The 21,433-nt window shown below is 42.4% G+C and overlaps 1 protein-coding gene across 1 annotated transcript; it reads left to right on the top strand.

Moving 5' to 3' along the window:
• Positions 1 to 7,338: 7,338 nt before the first annotated feature.
• LOC115152908 (ras-related C3 botulinum toxin substrate 1) lies at positions 7,339 to 14,769 on the top strand. The gene is made up of 6 exons (XM_029697836.1): positions 7,339 to 7,652; positions 10,712 to 10,783; positions 11,120 to 11,237; positions 11,998 to 12,060; positions 12,254 to 12,413; positions 13,094 to 14,769. Exons 1-6 carry the CDS (start codon positions 7,618 to 7,620, stop codon positions 13,222 to 13,224), a joined length of 579 nt encoding a protein of 192 aa, XP_029553696.1. The 5' UTR covers positions 7,339 to 7,617; the 3' UTR covers positions 13,225 to 14,769.
• Positions 14,770 to 21,433: the final 6,664 nt, after the last annotated feature.

Below are 21,433 nucleotides of genomic sequence, written 5' to 3'. Positions count from 1 at the left end.
CGATCACATCTGTTCCACTGGTGCCCAGAACAGTCTCATCTTGTCTTCACTGGACAGTGGTTACACATGCCCATGACTGGCAGCAGACTCAACAACAGCGGTTGAATAGTTGTGAGAATCGGTTCATTGACAGAGAAATCAGATTGAAACCCTTGGCAGTGATTCACGGCAGGGCGGGGAATGTTGATACATTTCAGTGGAATGTGATGAGTCAGAGTCAGCTGAGTTTAGGGATGAACCACCTATCTTGTTTCAGCCATCCACATCCACACCAGATCAAATCAGTGTCTTTTTACACTGACCACTGTGTCTTATGTCACAACATTCAGGCAAACTGCTCATAGCTCAGACATGGGGAAAAGCATGTCCATCTACTTTCCAAGAACTACTGTACTCCACGCTAACCGAACTAAAACACAGAAATGTGTGAACGCACAGTGAAGTGAATGTGTGTGCGTGCAGCTTAAACACAGTGAAGTGAATGTGATAAGCCTCCTTTCTCACAGAGGGAGGGAGAGGGTGAAGCGGTCAGACGAGGGAGTGGGACACAAAGCTGGAGGGAAAGGGAAATGTGGGGGACATCCTTCCTTCTCACAATGACTGATTTAATATGATGACCTTAGACCTGATTATAGAGCAAGGCTGCTGGTCAGGACACCTCCCATCCCTCGCCATACAGGAACATTCATTCTACTGTACAATTTAATTCTTATCTGATTTGTATTTGAGATGTGTTGATACGTAGCACAGTGGAGATGTGTTGAGATGCGTAGCAAAGTGGAGATGTGTTGATACGTAGCACAGTGGAGATGTGTTGATACGTAACACAGTGGAGATGTGTTGATACGTAACACAGTGGAGATGTGTTGAGATGCGTAGCACAGTGGAGATGTGTTGAGATGCGGAGCACAGTGGAGATGTGTTGAGATGCGGAGCACAGTGGAGATGTGTTGAGATGCGGAGCACAGTGGAGATGTGTTGAGATGCGGAGCACAGTGGAGATGTGTTGAGATGCGGAGCACAGTGGAGATGTGTTGATACGTAACACAGTGGAGATGTGTTGAGATGCGTAGCACAGTGGAGATGTGTTGAGATGCGTAGCACAGTGGAGATGTGTTGAGATGCGTAGCACAGTGGAGATGTGTTGATACGTAACACAGTGGAGATGTGTTGAGATGCGTAGCACAGTGGAGATGTGTTGATACGTAACACAGTGGAGATGTGTTGAGATGCGTAGCACAGTGGAGATGTGTTGAGATGCGGAGCACAGTGGAGATGTGTTGATACGTAACACAGTGGAGATGTGTTGAGATGCGTAACACAGTGGAGATGTGTTGAGATGCGTAGCACAGTGGAGATGTGTTGATACGTAACACAGTGGAGATGTGTTGAGATGCGGAGCACAGTGGAGATGTGTTGAGATGCGGAGCACAGTGGAGATGTGTTGAGATGCGGAGCACAGTGGAGATGTGTTGAGATGCGGAGCACAGTGGAGATGTGTTGATACGTAACACAGTGGAGATGTGTTGAGATGCGGAGCACAGTGGAGATGTGTTGAGATGCGGAGCACAGTGGAGATGTGTTGAGATGCGGAGCACAGTGGAGATGTGTTGAGATGCGGAGCACAGTGGAGATGTGTTGAGATGCGGAGCACAGTGGAGATGTGTTGATGCGGAGCACAGTGGAGATGTGTTGAGATGCGGAGCACAGTGGAGATGTGTTGAGATGCGGAGCACAGTGGAGATGTGTTGAGATGCGGAGCACAGTGGAGATGTGTTGAGATGCGGAGCACAGTGGAGATGTGTTGAGATGCGGAGCACAGTGGAGATGTGTTGAGATGCGGAGCACAGTGGAGATGTGTTGAGATGCGGAGCACAGTGGAGATGTGTTGAGATGCGGAGCACAGTGGAGATGTGTTGAGATGCGGAGCACAGTGGAGATGTGTTGATACGTAGCACAGTGGAGATGTGTTGATACGTAACACAGTGGAGATGTGTTGAGATGCGTAGCACATTTGAGCAGGATGCATGACCGAACACTATGGTAAATGTTTATAGTTTAATTTCTTCTCACTGAAAGTGTCCTGGTTGCTGATTTTTATAATGCAACATCAAAGAATACTGCTGCTGGTTGATGAATGAATGTGCTTTCATTCTTCATACAACTCATTACAAAGGAAGTTTCTGACACAAACAGCCTTATAATCATGTACTTTCATTTGTAGGTCTATTTTCATTCAGGAAGCCTCACAGCAAGAGCCTCTGGGTTACACACACATTAGGGAAGCTTTTCTGACACCATCAGAGAAGAGACAGATATGGTTTATGACTATAATGGCATTATGAACTAACCAGGGATGGATACCTAGAGGGGATTTGTTAGAGGAAGAAAACATGGAGATGAGAAAAGTTAATTTACGATTCAAAGACAATATTTCCAGTACAGATTTACAGCACTGTTGAGCTTCAAAGTGTTGACACAGATGTATACAGCTTTCCAGGGGGCAGCAATGATATCGAGGAAGTGTGTGTGTTCTGCTAAGTGGGGGGCTTGGCTTGACAGGCTCATGGACTGACGGGTAATATCCTTTGGTTAGGTTTTGAATCATACAGTACACCAGTAAATCATGTACATTTATAATGGTTTACTCAAACATACACGTGAAAATACATCAGAAATCCTATACGACCTACACGACTGCTTAGTGAGTTCATTGTATAGATGCACCATATTTTTATGTGACCACATGTATTGATCTCTTAGAGACAATGTAAGTCAAGTAGAAAACAACACACACACACTCCCGACAAAAAAATAAAACATTCAGTCAGGCAACTGGTATCATATGAACACACAACCTACAGTAAGTAAGCTGGTATCATATGAACGCACATAACCCACAGTAAGCTGGTATCATAGGAACGCACATAACCCACAGTAAGTCATGGCAAAATGTGTAGATTTTTAGGAAATTAGCTTTAAAACTGCAAAATGTTCTCTCTGCCAACGAGGGGTGTGATCAGTTTGGGGTCCCAGAGGTTGCGAGGTGGGAGTTTGTTGCTACGCCGAGAAATTATGATGTCCATTCCGACCTTTTCCACCTAGGAAATGTTTCTGACCGGACGTTCTCAAATAGTACATGTGTAGTCCTGCTCCACAGTGCATTCTGAAAGTATTCAGACCCATTTGATTTGATTTGATTTATTCAGACCCATTCCCTTTTTCCACATTTTAATGTTACAACCTTATTCTAAAATGGATCAAATATGTATTTATTTTCATCAATCTACACACAGTTGACAGTGCATGTCAGAGCAAAAACCAAGCCTTAAAGTCGGAGGAAATGTCTGTAGAGATCCGAGACAGGATTGTGTCAAGGCACAGATCTGGGGAAGTGTACTAAAAAAATGTCTGCAGGATTGAAAGTCCCCAAGAACACCATCATCATTCTTAAATGGAAGCAGTTTAGAACCACCAAGACTCTTCCTAGAGCTAGCCGCCCAGCCAAACTGAGCAATCGGTGGAGAAGGGCCTTGGTCAGGGAGGTGACCAAGAACCCAATGGTCACCCTGACAGAGCTCCAGAGTTCTTCTGTGGAGATGGTTGTCCTTCTGGAAGGTTCTCCCATCTCTGCAGCACTCCACCAATCAGGCCTTTATGGTAGAGTGGCCAGACGGAAGACACTCCTCAGTAAAAGGCTTGGAGTTTGCCAAAAGGCACCTGAAGGACTCTCAGACCATGAGAAACAAGATTCAATGGTTTGATGAAACCAAGATTGAACTCCTTGGCCTGAATGCCAAGCGTCACATTTGGAGGAAACCTGCCACCATCCCTACGGTAAAGCATGGTGGTGGCAGCATCATGCTGTGGGGATGTTTTTCAGCGGCAGGGACTGGGAATCTAGTCATGATCGAGGGAAAGAAGAATGGAGCAAAGTAAAGAAAGATCCTTGACGAAAACCTGCTCCAGAGCGCTCAGGACCTTAAACTGGGGCGACGCTTCACCTTCCAACAGGACAACGACCCTAAGCACATAGCCAAGACAACACAGGAGTGGCTTCAGGACAAGTCTCTGAATGTCCTTGAGTAGAACAGCCAGAGCCCAGACTTGAACACGATCGAACATCTCTGGAGAGACCTGAAAATAGCTATGCAGCAACGCTCTCCATCCAAACTGACAGAAATTGAGAGGATCTGCAGAGAAGAATGGGAGAAAAAAAATAAAAAATACAGGTGTGCCAAGTTTGTGGCATCATACCCAAGAAGACTCGAGGTTGTAATTGCTGCCAAGGTGCTTCAACAAAGTAAAGGGTCTGAATACTTATGTAAATGTGATATTTCTAAACTGTTTTTGCTTTGTTATTATGGAGTAATATGTATAGATTGATGGAGGGGGGGAAAAATCCGTTTTAGAATAAGGCTGTAACGTAGCAAAAAGTCAAGGGGTCTGAGTACTTTCCAAATGCACTGTATATGAAGGCTCCAGTTGAGCTCAGCTGTTGGTGGAGCTTACAATCCAGTTCTGCTTCAAAACACTTAGAGGAAAGGAAACGCATGAGAGCAATAATATGACCCTCCATCAACTAAATTAAAGCATGACAGAGGGTTCTGTTATCCTACAGAATATCAAAACAATGTCATGTTCCATGACTTCCTATTTAACATACTCTGGAGTCCATCAGATTGTTCCATTGACTCCTCCAGCATTTTAAAATGTCCTTTAGGCATGGTGTCAATTACATGATGATTCCCCACAGATGGGTGATCAGGCTGTTATGCAAATGCCCTTTGCGTTATGATGGCGGTCCATTGAGAGATGATTCAGAGACATCATTGGAAACATAATTACCCGGTCTCAAAAACACTCAAATCCTGAGCTTGGAGAGAGAGAGAGAGAGAGACGGAGCTATTTCCATTCATTAACTTAGATCATTTCCACGCTGCTGTTATGTACCGTGAGAAGGAGACTCCATAAGTTGTGCATTTGCTCTACTTTCTATAGCTCTAGCAGAACATTAGCATCTGGGCAATACTGTCGTGCAGTGGTAGGCAACCCTGTTCCTGGAGTGTCTCAGGTACTGCAGGATTTTGTTCCAACTAGGCCCTTAACCAGGGATGTGTTCAGTTCACTTGAAAGTTTGCTACGTTGCAGAACGGTTTGTACTGAACAATGCATTTTCCCAAAATGTTCTTGAACAGACTTTGAGATACGTTTGCTCCATTCAGTTGAAAACGAGTGACATATTTAAAGGGCTGCGATGCATTTTGAACCCACAACCCAACCCTTCCCCGTTTTTTTTTCAACTGGTTTTCAGTGCAGCATTGTTTCCGTTCAATTGAACGTTCTATTAAGTTATGTACTGAACGCAGCCCTGACCAACTGAGCTAAATGATCAGTTCAGTGATTTGCCTAAATTCAACACACCTGGTCTTCCAGGTTGGTTAAATCCAAAACATGAAGTGCCTATAGCACTCCAGCACCAGGGTTGCCGACCCCTGCTTTAGGTTATGTGATCTCATTCATGCTCTCTCTCTTCTCCCTGATATGCATGCCCTATATTCAGTAGCTTTCCATAGCTTTGTCAATAATTCTGAATCAGAATCACCTTTATTCACCAAGTACATTTACAAAAACCCAGAATTTAACTTACCCAGAATTTAACTTGGTGATATGGTGCTGCTAGCAATACAACATGTAGATGCAGAAATAGACAGAAGAATTTACAAAAAGTTTACATACATTATATACAAAATCAGGGCCACAACTTTTACTGGGGACATTCTGAAATTGCATTTTTCACCCCACCAGTTTTAGCATTGGAATGTGATCAAAAAACGAGGCAACAGTGTGCTTTAGGACCATGCGGACACCTCCGAGCAGTCAGGTAGGCTGTTTGGAGTGTTTTTCTGACTGGATAAAAAATATAAAAATAATAATACAATTACACCCCCCCACTTCTAAAACCAAAGTTGTGTCCCTGTACAAAATAGATAAGTCGTCAAAGAACTGTAGAGTATGAGGGAATTTTCAGTGAGGAATATACAGTATAAATAAGCGGTAGGGAGGCTCTGTGATGTAGTGCATCTAACAGGTCTTCCTGAAAAAAAAGTGACTAACCCACTAATTCACTTCAAACTCCACATGTCCACACAATGACTCTTTGAGCATCTTCCATGTCTCCAACGCTCCACATTTTCCATTTGCACACATCTGTGTGCTACTGCTGGCCCCTAGTCTCTGTGACGAGCATGTTTATACTGCATTAATCCCTTTCCTCTGCTTTTATCCACTACTGTTGTTGTTTATGCTATGAATGTGTCTTTCCCTTCAAAATCCCCCAATAGCATAATCCTTCTTGCTCTATTCTGGGATGAGGGGTATAAATACATAGGGATCAGGGTTTGAGTTACCATGGAGACACTGATTAATTAACAATGAAGACACTTTAATAGTTTTGCTGATGAAATGAGAAGGATGAAGGAAGGGAAAGGGGAAAGAGAGCGAGAACTCAATTACATGGCATTTTTTTGCCTTTACCTCCCTTATCTCACATCGTTTGCTCACATTGTATATAGTCTTATTTTTTTCTACTGTATTATTGACTGTATGTTGTTTACTCCATGTGTAACTCTGTGTTGTTGTATGTTGTCGAACTGCTTTGCTTTATCTTGGCCAGGTCGCAATTGTAAATGAGAACTTGTTCTCAACTTGCCTACCTGGTTAAATAAAGGTGAAATAAATAAATAAATCATCTTAACTGGTTTTATTCTGTTTTTGTTCGGATGTTTTGGATCTGCAGACAATCTGTGTCATGCCGGGGAGCAGGTAGCCTAGCAAGTACCCTTGCTGGTTAAGAACATTGGGCCAGTAACCAAAAGGTCACTGGTTCGAATCCACAAGCAAATGGGTGAAAAATCTGTCTGTCTCCTATTGAGCAAGGCACTTAACCCTAAGTTGCTCTGGATAAGAGCATCTGTCAAATGCCAACTTAGATAAGATGCTGTAATGTGGATAAACACATACTTTTTTTAAGGATAAAACACGGGACAACCATGACAAAGTCCCCGGATGAATGAAATCATAAGACCCTAAGTATTGACTGACTGTCTTGTCTCATGATGCCTGCCTCTCTGAAATGGTGCACCACCTTGGAGCGACTTTACAATATTCAGCTGATGAGGGAATACTGCCCTCTAATGTTCAGAAACTGAAAGTGGCTGTAGAAATGTTCTACTTGCCGCTAGGTGGCGTCGCTTGACAGCTCTTTGAAAATTCCTTTATCCAATCTACGGTAAACGGAAATGACTTGTATGGAATGGGAGCTACAGCTTCCGTTGTCTGAGGGCGTTTTTTCAAGCTTAACACCAGAGATTTTTGGGGTGGTGGCTGCTTGGTTTACAAGTTTGGAGTTCCACCAAGTTCTTTGAAGACACTGATTTGAAGGAATTTTCCTAATTTCTAAACTATCGCAACTTGGGCCCTCCAATCGAGGCTTCAAACCTTGTTTTTCACCTTTTTGGGAAAACAAGTTCACGCATCAAAAGAGTGGTTTACCAGCTGACCAATAACCTACAATTTGAGCTAGCTACTGTAGCTTGATAGCTGAGAAAGGCGTCGATGCAGGCCATCAAGTGTGTTGTAGTGGGGGACGGGTAAGTTAAACCTACATTTATGTAGCTAGTTAGGTATGTTTATAAAATGACGTCTTACAATATAAGTTATGATCTAGAATATAGGTTGTCAAAGTGAATTGTTTCTAGTAGCCCACAGTTTGAGCGTTAGCTTACTAATTGGTGAGAACTGTCAGTTTCCAACACTAACGTTAACTAATTAGCGTTAGCTAAGTTAGCTTGCTAACATCAGACTGCAAACTTGTTGTGGCATACTAACTAATTGTTACTTGACGGTAACTGTTATGTATTCTCGTTTGCTGTTAGGACCACACGTTTCTTGTTAGGTTAAAATGAGTAGTGGCTAGCGAGTGAGACAAAGCCCACTGTATGCACTGTAGTTATTATAAATGATCCATTCCCAGCAACACTTTAGTGTCCGTCCTATCATTTAACTCACTACTTGTTACCGCCTTGTATTATAAGTGACAATTTGCTACACCATTGCGTTTTAGATCATGTACGTCCCTTTGCTTTATTGAGAACTTATTATAAAGACTTGAGAAGATGACCCACAATCTAGCAGATATTTATCAGAACCTCTTAGTTTGTCTTTAGAAAGCTTCACACTATTTATTATGGCCCTTTAATTTAAATATGTCTGGGAAGGAGTAGTTAACGGTCTGCTGCATGTTAATGAGCTCCACCATCAACCTTATTTAGGACATAGGGACATGGTACTATGTCCTAAATAAGGTTGATGGTGGAACTCATTAACAACAGGCAGCAGACAGTTAAACTACTCTTTCCCAGACATATTTAAATTAAAGGGCCATAATAAATAGTGTGAAGCTTTCTAAAGACAAACTAAGAGGTTCTGATAAATATCTGCTAGATTGTGGGTCATCTTCTCAAGTCTTTATAATATGTCCCAATTGTAGAGCGAAACCTCAACATTGGAACACTACTGGATAACAGATGCACGATATATCGGTGAACATATCGGAATCGGACGATATTAGCTAAAAATGCCAACATCGGTATCGGCCGATGTCTAGTTTAATGCCGAGGTGCAAAACCGATGTCAAAGCTGACGTGCATACCAATATGACGTAATGACGCCACATAAAATTTGCGCATTATGCTATAACACAGCATTCCTAACCTAACCCACAATGTCTGCTGTGTGGATCGAGCAGTCATTTGAAAGAGTAACACAATTTCAGAGAGACAACTCAAAGGCAAAATCCATTAAAGCCAAGATAATGGAATTCATTGCCCTTGACAATCAACCATTCTCTGTCGTGGGTGATGTTGGCTTTCGCCGATTGGTTGAGCACCGATACACACTACCAAGTGTGCTATTTTTCAGATGTTGCCCTACCGGAGTTGCACAGTAATAGCATCACTGCTATTAGCTTCACAACATACATACTATGGAACACCATTTGGGTCTTTGCGTGTCAAAAAAGATACAGTAGCATTGTCAAAGCTGTACAAAAGTCTGCAAACACCGGCCACGAACGATGTGTTTACAATACTGCATTGGTAATAAAGCATAATTTGTTCGACCGCACCTTCTGAGGTAGCTAGCTTTAGTTTGGTACCTAGCTAGCACCAATACAACCAGCCTGAAAAAAATGACCAGTAGAAACTGCAGTCATTTTCATTTTTAGCAATGATCTAGGTTGCCTCATGTTGTTCGCCTATTGAACTTCAGTTCATGAAAATAAATGGCTAGCTAGCTACTTAACCCTGTTGCCCAAAGCTAATGTTATAAGCAGCCATCTAGCTTCATCTGGCTAGTGATGCTCGACCAGACCGGGTTATGTGCTGTGAAGCTAGCCACCATAAGGATTAGGCACAATGGTGGAATTTGCAGGTTGCCTTCAAAATAGAAGTCTGTAATTGACAGTGACGCTAATTAATACAAATAGTAGAATTATGCCATACTTTTATTTTTAAGGCTATCCGCGTAGTCCACTATTGTGGCTAGCTTTACATAGATGGGTCAGACCATTAATCAAATAAGAACTGTCTTATTAATGATTATTATTTTAGATGACACCTAGCTATGTAGTTAGCTAGCTAACTATAGCTACTGAAACAGATTGTCGTTTTGCTATGTTTTTGGGGAAGAACATTGTTTGCGTCCATGAGCTAGCCAGCTCTTTCTTTTTAATGACCAGCACTGTAGGTGCGCGAGACAACATTACCAGCATCATAGCATATGTATCGATGAATCGTTGTGACATATGAAATGAGTGAGTGTAATGAATGTGTTATATTTATTATGTGACATGCAGTCATATTCAAGTCCTGATTGGTCAACAAGCTTATTTCAAATCAAAGTTTATTTGTCACGTGTGCCGAATACAACGGGTGTAGACCTTACAGTGAAATGCTTACTTACAAGCTCTAACCAATAGTGCAAAAAAGGTATTAGGTGAACAATGAGTAGGTAAAGAAATACAACAACAGTAAAAAGACAGGCTATATACAGTAGCGAGGCCACATACAGACACCAGTTAGTCAGGCTGATTGAGGTAGTATGTACATGTAGATATGGTTAAAGTGACTATGCATATATGATGAACAGAGAGTAGCAGTAGCGTTGACACATTAAATAGTGTCTTTTCTGACACGGAAAGACCCAAACAGCGTTCCGTAGAAATCCTGTTTGAGAATGAAACGACTGAACAAATGAACACGGGCGATGCCTGGCCAATTGTGCGCCGCCCTAAGGGACTCCCAATCACGGCCGGATGTGATACAGCCTGGATTCGACTAGGGACTGTAGTGACGCCTCTTGCACTGAGATGCAGTGACTTAGACCACTACGCGTGTGTGTGTGTGATAACCAATATTTTTGCGAGTGAAGTTAAATAGTTATCGGTTTTATTGGCAAGGAAAATATCGGTATCGGACAAAAATGTCATATCGGTGCATCACTACTTGATAATGCAGACATTTATTCATAGTTTAACTCATTGTCTCAAGTTGGCCACTTAAACCCCTCCAACTTCTCCTTTCAGTTTTGAAATTGACATAAACAAAACTAAAGTTGTTTATTTCTCCTCATCTCTCCTTTTCTCCTCCAGAGCTGTGGGTAAAACATGCCTGCTCATCAGCTACACCACCAATGCGTTCCCCGGGGAATATATACCCACAGTGTAAGCTCTCTCTCTCTCTCTCCCATTACAGCAGGTGTCTTACGAATGGCATGGAGAGTTTTGTCAGCAAAATAAATGCCGTGCCAGGGTCTAAGTTATAATGCTTAACCCTTCTCCCCTACACTTGAAACATAGTGCTGAATGTTCATGTTAGCATTCTATGTTTACATTTTATAAGAGGTGTGGTTGTAAAAGTTTTTCCTGATGAATCAGGAAATGATATATTTAGCCTGTAGAATCATTGACATTTACTGGTTGATATTATTTCCTGTTTGTGTGCTAATCACTTCCCTGATGATGTCATTGTGGCGTAACAACATGCATCTCTCCCTGCAGCTTTGACAACTACTCTGCCAATGTGATGGTCGATGGGAAACCAGTGAATCTGGGTCTATGGGATACAGCAGGACAGGAAGACTACGACAGACTCCGACCACTGTCCTATCCACAGACGGTAAAACAACAGGAGAAATGCACTGTTGTCACTAGTGTCATAATTAGTGATATTCTTCATTTCTATCAGTGCATTGCTGTCAGCGGGGCATAAAGCATCAATTCATACAACTGGTAGGCAACTAGATTCAGCCACGGGTTGATTTTAGTTGCAGTGACTGGTCGGGGGGCCAGAACATAACTTTAGTAATTTCTACACTGAAAATTGACCAAGACTAAGCCCAAAGAGTGTGTTTCAAAGTAACAATTTCATACCTTGATTTACATTGAGACACAATCACTTCTCTTTTATTCGTGGGAATACTTGGGAACAGACTGCCTAAATTTGTCATTTTTAGCTGAATTCTTGGTGTTAGCTGAATATCCCCCTCAAAAAAAATTTTGCGTTCCGTTTTCGATAACATAAGTTATTCAGGGCGTTAGGGAAAGGCATATTGCGTTGTTGCCAACATTGAGCATTTATTATGTCAGTCTGCATGTATGGGGAAGAGAGTACAGTTCTCTGCCCATAGTACCTAAACAATGTCTGGAGCAGGCATTAAGTGAAAGAGTGCTCTGTCTGCCCCTTTGTCTGCCCTCATTCTGGGCTCTGACTCCACCCACCAATTGACAGTGGTCAGTGTTCAGGGAAACTTTGTCCTAGATTGTGGACTGGTTCATGAACTCTGTCTGTGTGGATGATTCATGTATCTCCATGAATTGCAACTCAGTTTTTCCTGGTGGATCTTGTATAAATTATGCAGTTTGTTTCCTCCCAACAGGATGTGTTCTTGATTTGCTTCTCCCTCGTGAGTCCTGCCTCCTTTGAAAACGTCCGTGCCAAGGTGAGCCATAGCCTCGGCTTTGTTTCTATCTAGTTCTGTGTTAACTTAATGCTTTATCATCAAGGTCATTGCTTGAAAGGGTGGATTTTATCCACATACTCAAAACAACTGATGTATAGACCTGATAGGTAGGCCTCTAGTTTACAGTAACATCCTGATCCTATCCTGACTGTCTTGTCCCTGTCCTCCGTAGTGGTACCCAGAGGTGAGACACCACTGCCCCAACACCCCCATCATCCTGGTGGGCACTAAGCTGGATCTGAGAGACGACAAGGACACCATCGAGAAGCTGAAGGAGAAGAAACTCACCCCCATCACCTACCCCCAGGGCTTGGCCATGGCCAAAGAGATTGGTTAGTTTACTAATGGTACTTAGTCCTGTCCAGGGGGTGTATTGGTACATCAAGGTGCCTCAGTACAGAAACAGGAGAGGGGCTAGTGTCCTGTCCAGGGGGTGTATTGGTACATCAAGGTGCCTCAGTACAGAAACAGGAGAGGGGCTAGTGTCCTGTCCAGGGTGGGTACTGTACATCAAGGTGCCTCAGTACAGAAACAGGAGAGGGGCTAGTGTCCTGTCCAGGGGGTGTATTGGTACATCAAGGTGCCTCAGTACAGAAACAGGAGGGCTAGTGTCCTGTCCAGGGTGGGTACTGTACATCAAGGTGCCTCAGTACAGAAACAGGAGAGGGGCTAGTGTCCTGTCCAGGGGGTGTATTGGTACATCAAGGTGCCTCAGTACAGAAACAGGAGAGGGGCTAGTGTCCTGTCCAGGGTGGGTACTGTACATCAAGGTGCCTCAGTACAGAAACAGGAGAGGGGCTGTTCTGGCTTGGACAAGGCTTACTTAGTTCTTAGTAGTACTTTAGGGGCCGGTTTCCTGGACGTAGAGTAAGCCTATTACTGGACTCTACACAGCGATGTCAATGCAGTTTCTCCATAGCTTAACCTGGCTCCACTCAGGGTAGTCATAGCTATTAGTCTATTTAGGATTTTAATGAATGAAATCCCTATTTGCTGTCCTGTCTCTCTACAGGAGCAGTAAAGTACCTGGAATGCTCAGCCTTGACACAGCGCGGCCTTAAGACAGTATTTGACGAAGCCATCCGGGCGGTCCTGTGTCCCCCACCCGTCAAGAAGAGGAAGAGGAAGTGCTCACTACTCTAAATTCCGCAGACAGGAAGTCACGCTGCAGTCTGAGCTCACCTATTGGTTGGGGGAATGAATAAGAGGGCGGGGGAGTGTCTTAGGAGGAGGGGGGAGGATTCTACAAAAACCATATGTATCCAGATATAATTTTTTTTCTCTTTCATATTGTAATTGGTACATACTACTTAAATATGATTGATTTTATTATACGAAGCTTAGAATTAACTCTTTAGCTCTAGGAAGAAGGGGGTTGGACAAGCCCTACATGTTTCCCCTACACTAAGAAATTCCTGCTGCCTTCAAAAATGTTCCTTTTTTTATGTTCCTGGAAGGTAATACTAATTGCGCTTTTCAATTTCGGTCTCTTTCCACTCTTCTCGAGTCCATATTGTTTGTTTACAGACTTCAATGAATTGTGTAGAATTGAGGTGTTGCCAAAATTCCTACTTCATATAACGGTCATCACTTTCTAGGAGCTCCGTGTACACTAAATGTCATTTCTTGTTTTTTCTCTTCTGTACAATGTTTGCGACCATAATTTTCTTAATCTTGACAAAACGGTTTATAGCTCAAGAGAAATCTAAATAAACAAAAAAATTCTAAGCATTGTACTAGCTGTTAAGTTCTATAATCATACTCTATGTAGATTTAGATCAATCATTTCTCCTCGGGTGCTTTGAATACATTGTCAAAACAACTGATGTCAGTCATGGATAATAGCTATCGCTTTATACCTAGGTGGATTTAAATACATATTAGATCAATCTAAATATCTACTTGTTGTACTTGGTGCTCCCCCTTGGTCTGAGAAAAGATCCAGTATTTTACATTCTAAAGGTGTCTAGACTAGGAATGCACCTGACCAGGTGTATAGGAGAACCTATTGGTCAGAAAGAGGATGGAGAATGGTTATTTTTATCAGACCAATTTAGATGGATCCCTCTTGTTGGATTAAACAACAGTTTCAAACCATGAGTGTTACTGTACAAAAATACATCCATTGTACGAGTATTGTCAGTAATGGAACTGTACTGTGTAGTCCGCCAGCTTTACACTCCAGACACCTGGTGCATCATGACCTTTTTCTTATAGGCCTTGTTTGTTTTATGGTAGAATCTAGGCCTGTATTTGACGTTATTTCCTTTTAACGGGTTCTGTCAGCAGTTGCCATCTATCCAGTCCTTTAAAAAAGTATCATACAAGTGTGAAGAATCTGGAGTTTGTTTGCTACTCGAAAGGTTGTCATTGACATGATGCTATGTAAACGTTACTATTACTGTATCACTAAACTATTTTAATAGCATTCAGAAGAAGTCGTAACTGACCATGTCTTTGGTTTACAGTAGCTTCTAATGGCTGTATTTACAATATACAGTAGTTCAGTGATATTCAGTTCAGTGCTCTTTATTTTTGACTGAGAGGCTGTTGCTCTGAGGTATTACCAGTGTACTAATGAATGGCACAATGAAAGAGAACTCAATTTTTGTTCTGCTTTTATTTGGACATGATAGTGGTTAATCTGCTGAAAGTTTAAAAAAAGCAAATAAATTCATTTAAAATCTCTGCCTGTTGTCAGCTTTTTAAGTTCTATTGTGCGGCTGTAGTAATGTTTAAAGATCTTTCCACCACTCCCTTAACAGAACTGAAGGGTATACTAAAACAAGTAGTTAGCCAGCTGACTTAACTAAATATTCTGAAATCACTTGTTTTTTTGATGAGTTTAAAAAGGGGCATGGTCTACTTAACTCCACAACTAAAAACATATCTACGTTTAGCTTTCTTTTATGAACCAGAAAATAAACTATTTCTGGTTGTTTATCAAGGTTAGCTGGCTAACTAATTGATCCTGCTTTGTAGTATACCCCCCCCCAGGTAGGGGTACAGTGTATTCCGAAAGTATTCAGATCCCTTCACTTTTTCCACATTTTGTTACGTTACAGCCTTATTCTAAAATGAATTAAATTTGTTTTTTAAATTGTAGCCAATAAATAAAGTACAATTAATACCTTATTTACATAAGTAAATTAGACTTGAAATTGAACTCATGTGCATCCTGTTTCCATTGATCATCCTTGAGATGTTTCTACAACTTGATTGGAGTCCACCTGTGGTAAATTCAATTGATTGGACATGATTTGGAAAGGCACACACCTGTCTATATAAGGTCCCACAGTTAACAGTGCATGTCAGAACAAAAACCAATCTGAGGTTGAAGGAAATGTTTTTAGAGCGCGAGACAGGAGTGTGTCACAGCACAGATCTGGGGAAGAGTACCAACAAAAATTCTGCAGCATTGACGGTCCCCAAGAACACAGTGGCCTCATTCTTAAATGGAAGAAGTTTGGAACCACCAAGACTCTTCCTAGAGCTGGCCACCCAGCCAAACTGAGCTTTGGTCAGGGCGGTGCCCAAGAACCTGATGGCCACGAAGTTCCTCTGTGGCAATGGGAGAATCTTACAAAATGACAACCATCTCTGCACCAATCCACCAATCAGGCCTTTATTGTAGAGTGGCCAGATGAAAGCCACTCCTCAGTAAAAGGTACATGACAGTTCACTTGGGAGTTTGCCTAAAGGATTCTCAGACCACGAGAAACGGGATTCTCTTGTCTGATGAAATCAAGATTGAACTCCTTGGCCTGAATGCCAAGTGTCACATTGAGGAAACCTGGCACCATCCCTACAGTGAAGCATGGTGGTGGCAGCATCATGCTGTTGGGATGTTTTTCAGCGGCAGGGACTGGGAGACTAGTCAGGATTGAGGGAAAGATGCTTGATGAAAACCTGCTTCAGAGCGCTCAGACTGGGGCGACGGTTCACTTTCCAACAGGACAATGACCCTAAGCACACAGCAAAGACAATGCAGGAGTGGCTTTGGGACAAGTCTCTGAATGTTGAGTGGCCCAGCCAGAGCCTGGACTTGAACCTGATTTTGAACATCTCTGGAGAGCTCTGAAAATAGCTGTGCAGCGACGCTCTCCATCCAAACTGACAGAGCTTGAGAGGCTCTGTAGAGAAGAATGGGAGAAGCTCCCCAAATACAGGTGTGCCAAACATGTAGTGTCATTGTCTCTACCTTGCCCTTTGTGCTGTTGTCTGTGCCCAATGTTTTGTGCTGCTACCGTGCTGTCCTATATTTTTAATCCCCCGTCCCCGCAGGAGGCTTTTTTGCCTTTTGGGAGGCTGTCATTGTAAATAAGAATTTAACGGACTTGCCTTGTTAAATAAAAATACCCAAAATGATGAGGCTGTAATCGCTGCCAAAGGTGCTTCAAAGTACCGAGTGAAGGGTGTAATTTTTTATAAATTAGCAAACATTTCTAAAAACCTGTTTGTGCTTTGACATTATGGGTTATTGTGTAATTTCTGGGATCCTTTATTTCAGCTCATGAAAACACTTGACATGTTGCGTTCTATATTTTCACACATATCTTAAGTCAAGGCATAGTACTGTTTTCAGTCAGTCTCCTCACCTGCCTTTACCCACTGGTTCACTGGCCCGTCGGTGACTGACGTCTGCCCCCCTTCACTAACCGACAGTGTAACAGGACCCTGGGCGGACTGGGTAAAACGCTTTCCTTCTCCACGCACAAATCCAATGTGATCCCTCTGGTCTTCCATATTGTCTCATGATCCACAAGATATTTCTAACCAGAACCCATTATGTCTGGAGGTAGGTTTGAGTTTATTTTGAGTTTATTTTATTTTTACAGGGACAGTGCACATTAATCAACGTTTCAGTAAAAGTGCCGGTTTTAGCCAGCCGGCTAATTTTCAACCGCAGTCCCTGGGCAGGTTATTAAAAACAATTACAATATAGACAATCATAGAACAGTGAGCACACGCAGAGTAACATAGGACAAGCAAGACATAGCATACAGACAGTGCAACATAGAACAAAAAGCAACAAGACAAAATCCATAAAAACAACAAAGTGTTTCCACACCTCACAAGCTACAGACAACAGACAACATGGAAAGCGGCAATACACAGCTAGGGATTATGTTCACAAATCTGATTGACCTTTAGCCATGTCTTCATGCATTTTGTGAAAGTGTGATATGTGGTGCAGTTATGTGTGTCTGATGGCAGTGTATTCCAGACATGGGACGCTCTCACAGAGAAAGCGGATTTACTAAAGGTGCTTTTCCTTAAGGGAACTATACAGTCACCTCTCATGACAGACCTTGTGGATCTGCTGCCATATGTTTGGGTTTTCTGTTTAACAAAAATACTGAGTGGAGGGGGAGCTAGGCCATTTAGGATCTTGAATACAAGACATGCGTCGGTGTATTGCACCAGATTTTCTCAACTCAGGAGCTCATGCTTTCTGAGGATGTAACAGTGATGATGGCTATTGGGCTTCCTATCGAGCACTTTGAGAGCCTGTTTGTAGACAGACTGAATAGGTTTTAATGTTGTATAGCAAGCTTGGGTCCAACTAGTCAAGCAGTATGTTAAGTGGGGGAGTATCATCGATTTGAAGTACAGTCTTGCTACCTCTGTGGTCAAACAGTTTCGTATAAATCGGAAATTAGCTAGGTTGAATTTGGTTATTTGAATTACCTTTTTCACATGCTTTTTAAAAGAGAGGTTGGAATCAAGTATGATTCCAAGGTACTTAAAATCAGATACCACCTGGAGCTTCTCCCCTGACACAGACATCTGGCTCAGTAGCATTTGTTGCCCTCTTTGTGAAGAACATGCAAACAGTTTTTTTCACATTGAGATGCAAACACGAGTCACTGAGCCACTTTGTAACCTGGACCATTACAGTAGAGTTCTTGTGCAGCTTGTTGTTTGCTCTTTGCATGCACATATATTACTGTATCATCTGCATACATTTGAACTTCAGACCCAGTGCAGACGGAAGGCAGATCATTAATGTACAGGCTGAACAAGAGGGGCCCCAGTATTGACCCTTGGGGCACGCCGACATCATAGCTAAGAGTGGGCGACAGCTCATTGCTCACTCTGACACACTGAGTTCTGCCTTCAAGGTATGATTTCATCCATCTCAAGGCATCGGGGGAAAAGTTGAACTTGGACAATTTTGTGATGAGAATCTCATGGTTAACAGTATCGAAAGCCTTCCTTAGGTCCAGAAACACAGCCCCAACAACGCCCCCTTTGTCCATCTTGGACTTCACATTTTCCAGAAGAAAGCAGTTGGCCGTTTCTGTGGTGTTTCGCTCTGAAGCCAAACTGCATGGAGTGTAATGTGAAGGGGCTGTTGTTGAGGTGGGAAATCAGTTGTTCTGCTACACACTTTTCAACAACCTTCGACACTACAGGTAGTATACTAATGGGCCTGTAGTTACTCACGTCAGCAGGGTCGCCCGATTTAAAGATGGCTGTTATTATGGCTGACTTCCATACCCTTGGAAACACCCCCAGACCAATAGATGTGTTGGTGACCTTAGTAATGGGGCCAATTAGTGACTCTTTGTAGTTTTTAAGAAAGGTAGAGTCCAGCCCAAACACATCTTTGGATTTAGAGTTCTTTAGTGAGCTAATCACCTTGTTCACCTTTGACTCAGAAACCTCCCTTATGATGAAGACAGGTTGAGCGTCATTCACTAGCACTGAGCCCAAGAAACCAGTGGAGGGGTTCTGTGTCAGTACCTTGACAGAGTCAATAAAGTAGGAATTGAAGGCTATTGCTATTTCGACTGCATCCTGTGTTAGATTGTTATTCACCATGATTTCTAGTCTTTTTGCAGTGTTACTATGGTCTTTCCCTGTTAACTTTTTTAGATTCTCCCAGATCAATTTAGAATTTCCCTTTGCCTCACCAATTATGTTAATAAAAAAGTTTGCCTTGGCCTGTCTGATTTCTTTCATCACCTTATTTCTCAACATGGTAAACCTACGTCTGTCATGCTCTAATTTGGATTTTAGGGCTGTTTTTAGAGCATAATCTCGTTCTTTCATCAATTTCCAAATTTCTCCATTTAGCCAAGGAAGAGTGCTCTTTTGGCCAGGTTTGGATTTTATTTTCTTTAGGAAACCATTTATTGTAGCCTGGATTGTGGATAGAAAAACCTCACTCTCAGCTTCCACGTCTGTATAGGACAAGAGATCATTCCAGTTAATTCCATTAATTGTGTTTTCAAAATAGTTTAATTCACTCTTAGGTATTCTTAGTTGATCCGTCTTTCTAACAGTAGAGAGGGTAAACCTGCTCTTAGAAAGCTTTCTGGCTATAAGTGTCAGATTATGATCAGACAGCCCAGTAACCATATTGAATGATTTAGTCACTCTCTCTGGTTTATTACTGAACACCAAATCAATCTGTGTTTTAGAGCAACAAGTCACCCTGGTTGGGCCTTTAACCAGCTGTGTAAGGTCAAAGGTATTAGTGATCCGTTTGAGGGTTTTCCTACAAGACTTGTCTTCATAATTAATATTAAAATCTCCCATTAAGATGACCTCCTTCCCAAAATCACATTCCCTAAGCATGTTATTAAACTGATCAAAAAACACTTTTGGTGGAAGGTGGTCTATACATTCCAATAAGGGTAAAAGACATTTGGGGAGACAGTGTAATGTTCAGGCCAATACATTCTAGTTCATTATCACATGACCACTCAATTTGTTTACATCGTATATGTTCTTTAATGTAAACCATCAGACCCCCTCCTCTTCCTTCAATCCTGTCTCTCCTGAAAATATTGTAGCCAGGCACAATCAAAGCAGCATATAGAGAGTTTTTTTGGAGCCATGTCTCTGAGAGGCAGAGGAAGTCAAGGTTGGAGTCTGTGAGTAGATGTTGAATTTGATCACTTTTTGGAATGACACTACGAATGTTCAAGTGCCCCCCTAGTAGTCCCTTGGGCTTAGCCCGTGGGTCCCAGATGACTCGAGAGTGATTGACACATTGAAAAAAGTTACATTTTCTGTGTTTTCTGACAGCTGGGTTTAGGCCCTTTTGTTTAGTTTTGATTAGGGGCAGTTCGGTAGCGGAATTAACAATCCCTCCCGCTTGCACTGGATGTGGGGAACTAATTAAAACAGCTTGAGTACCAGAAGCAAAGTCAGGGATCACATATAGCAGCTTGAGTATGTTTGAAGAGTCAAAATCTATCCTGGAGCCGGGTGAATCGAGAGAAACCATGGGACGATAGCACTCACCCACTTCCACAGCGGCGATGATCTGTGGACGAGGCCATCCCCTGCTTTCCACTCCGGTGAGTATCGCTGGCTCGGTGATGTTAGGCCCAGGATTAAGTTGCACATCCCCAGAGAGCAGCAGGGTAGTGAACAGGTAGTTTAACAGTTTCCGATAAATGTTGGACTTGTGTTTGTCACGCCTAAGCGGTTCAGTGGAATAGGGAGCGAGGTAGACTTGGCCATTATTCAGAACATTATGGTATGCTGTGTATAGTCCGCTCCGGTGGATCGGTGAATCAATGTGTTTGGTGTTGATATTCTCCGGCAGTAGATTTGTGTCATCCCAGCAAGGACGCACTGAGATTATCAGTAGAGCAGCTACATAACTGACAATCATGGCAAAGTACATGTTTTACCGGAGAGACACGTTCCCGGTAAAAAAAACTCCTTTGTTGTAAACTGTTAAAATGTTAGGTAAAATGTTAGGTATGTAGCTACAATACCAGTGGGTCTGTAACCCATTCAGAAACGCTGAATCACCATGGTTTCTGTGAAGATGTGATTGAGGGCCTTATGTCCAGCATCAAACATTCCAACGTTAGAAAAGTTGACATAGCAAGTAAGTGTTTGCATGCACTCCGTGGCTGGAACAGGAATGTTATTTTTAACAGGACCTTACTACAAACGGGCTGGATCACTTCTGCACTGTCCCATTTGGATTACTTCCCATGCTACTTCAAAGCAACGTAACAATCCTTAAACCTCCGTGCTGTATAATAATAAGTGGCTCAGCCACGGTGGCCAAAACATTTGCTCAACAAGGGTGCAGACAGTTTACATTTAGCTTTTGGACTCTCACGTTGGTGATAATCTCACTGTAAACTGATTCCTGCTTCGAGGCTGCGTTCAAGACAACAAATGGTTGCGTAGAAACGCTCTACAGACTTCAATGGGCACATTTAAATTCTGCCAAGACAGTTTGAGGGCCCCCTAAAAAAAAGTATCCTCTACTTGGTTCATCCCTCCATCTCAGGTTCTCAACCATACTCTTGCATACAGTATTATACTGTACTAGTCTGACACAATGGAAGAACACATTAAGCAAAAGAAACTC

The sequence above is a fragment of the Salmo trutta genome, chromosome 18, assembly GCF_901001165.1.
Source record: "Salmo trutta chromosome 18, fSalTru1.1, whole genome shotgun sequence".
Classification (NCBI taxonomy): domain Eukaryota; kingdom Metazoa; phylum Chordata; class Actinopteri; order Salmoniformes; family Salmonidae; genus Salmo; species Salmo trutta.
Note: the sequence above shows the minus strand (reverse complement) of the source record. Positions and strands in the feature narration are given on the sequence as shown.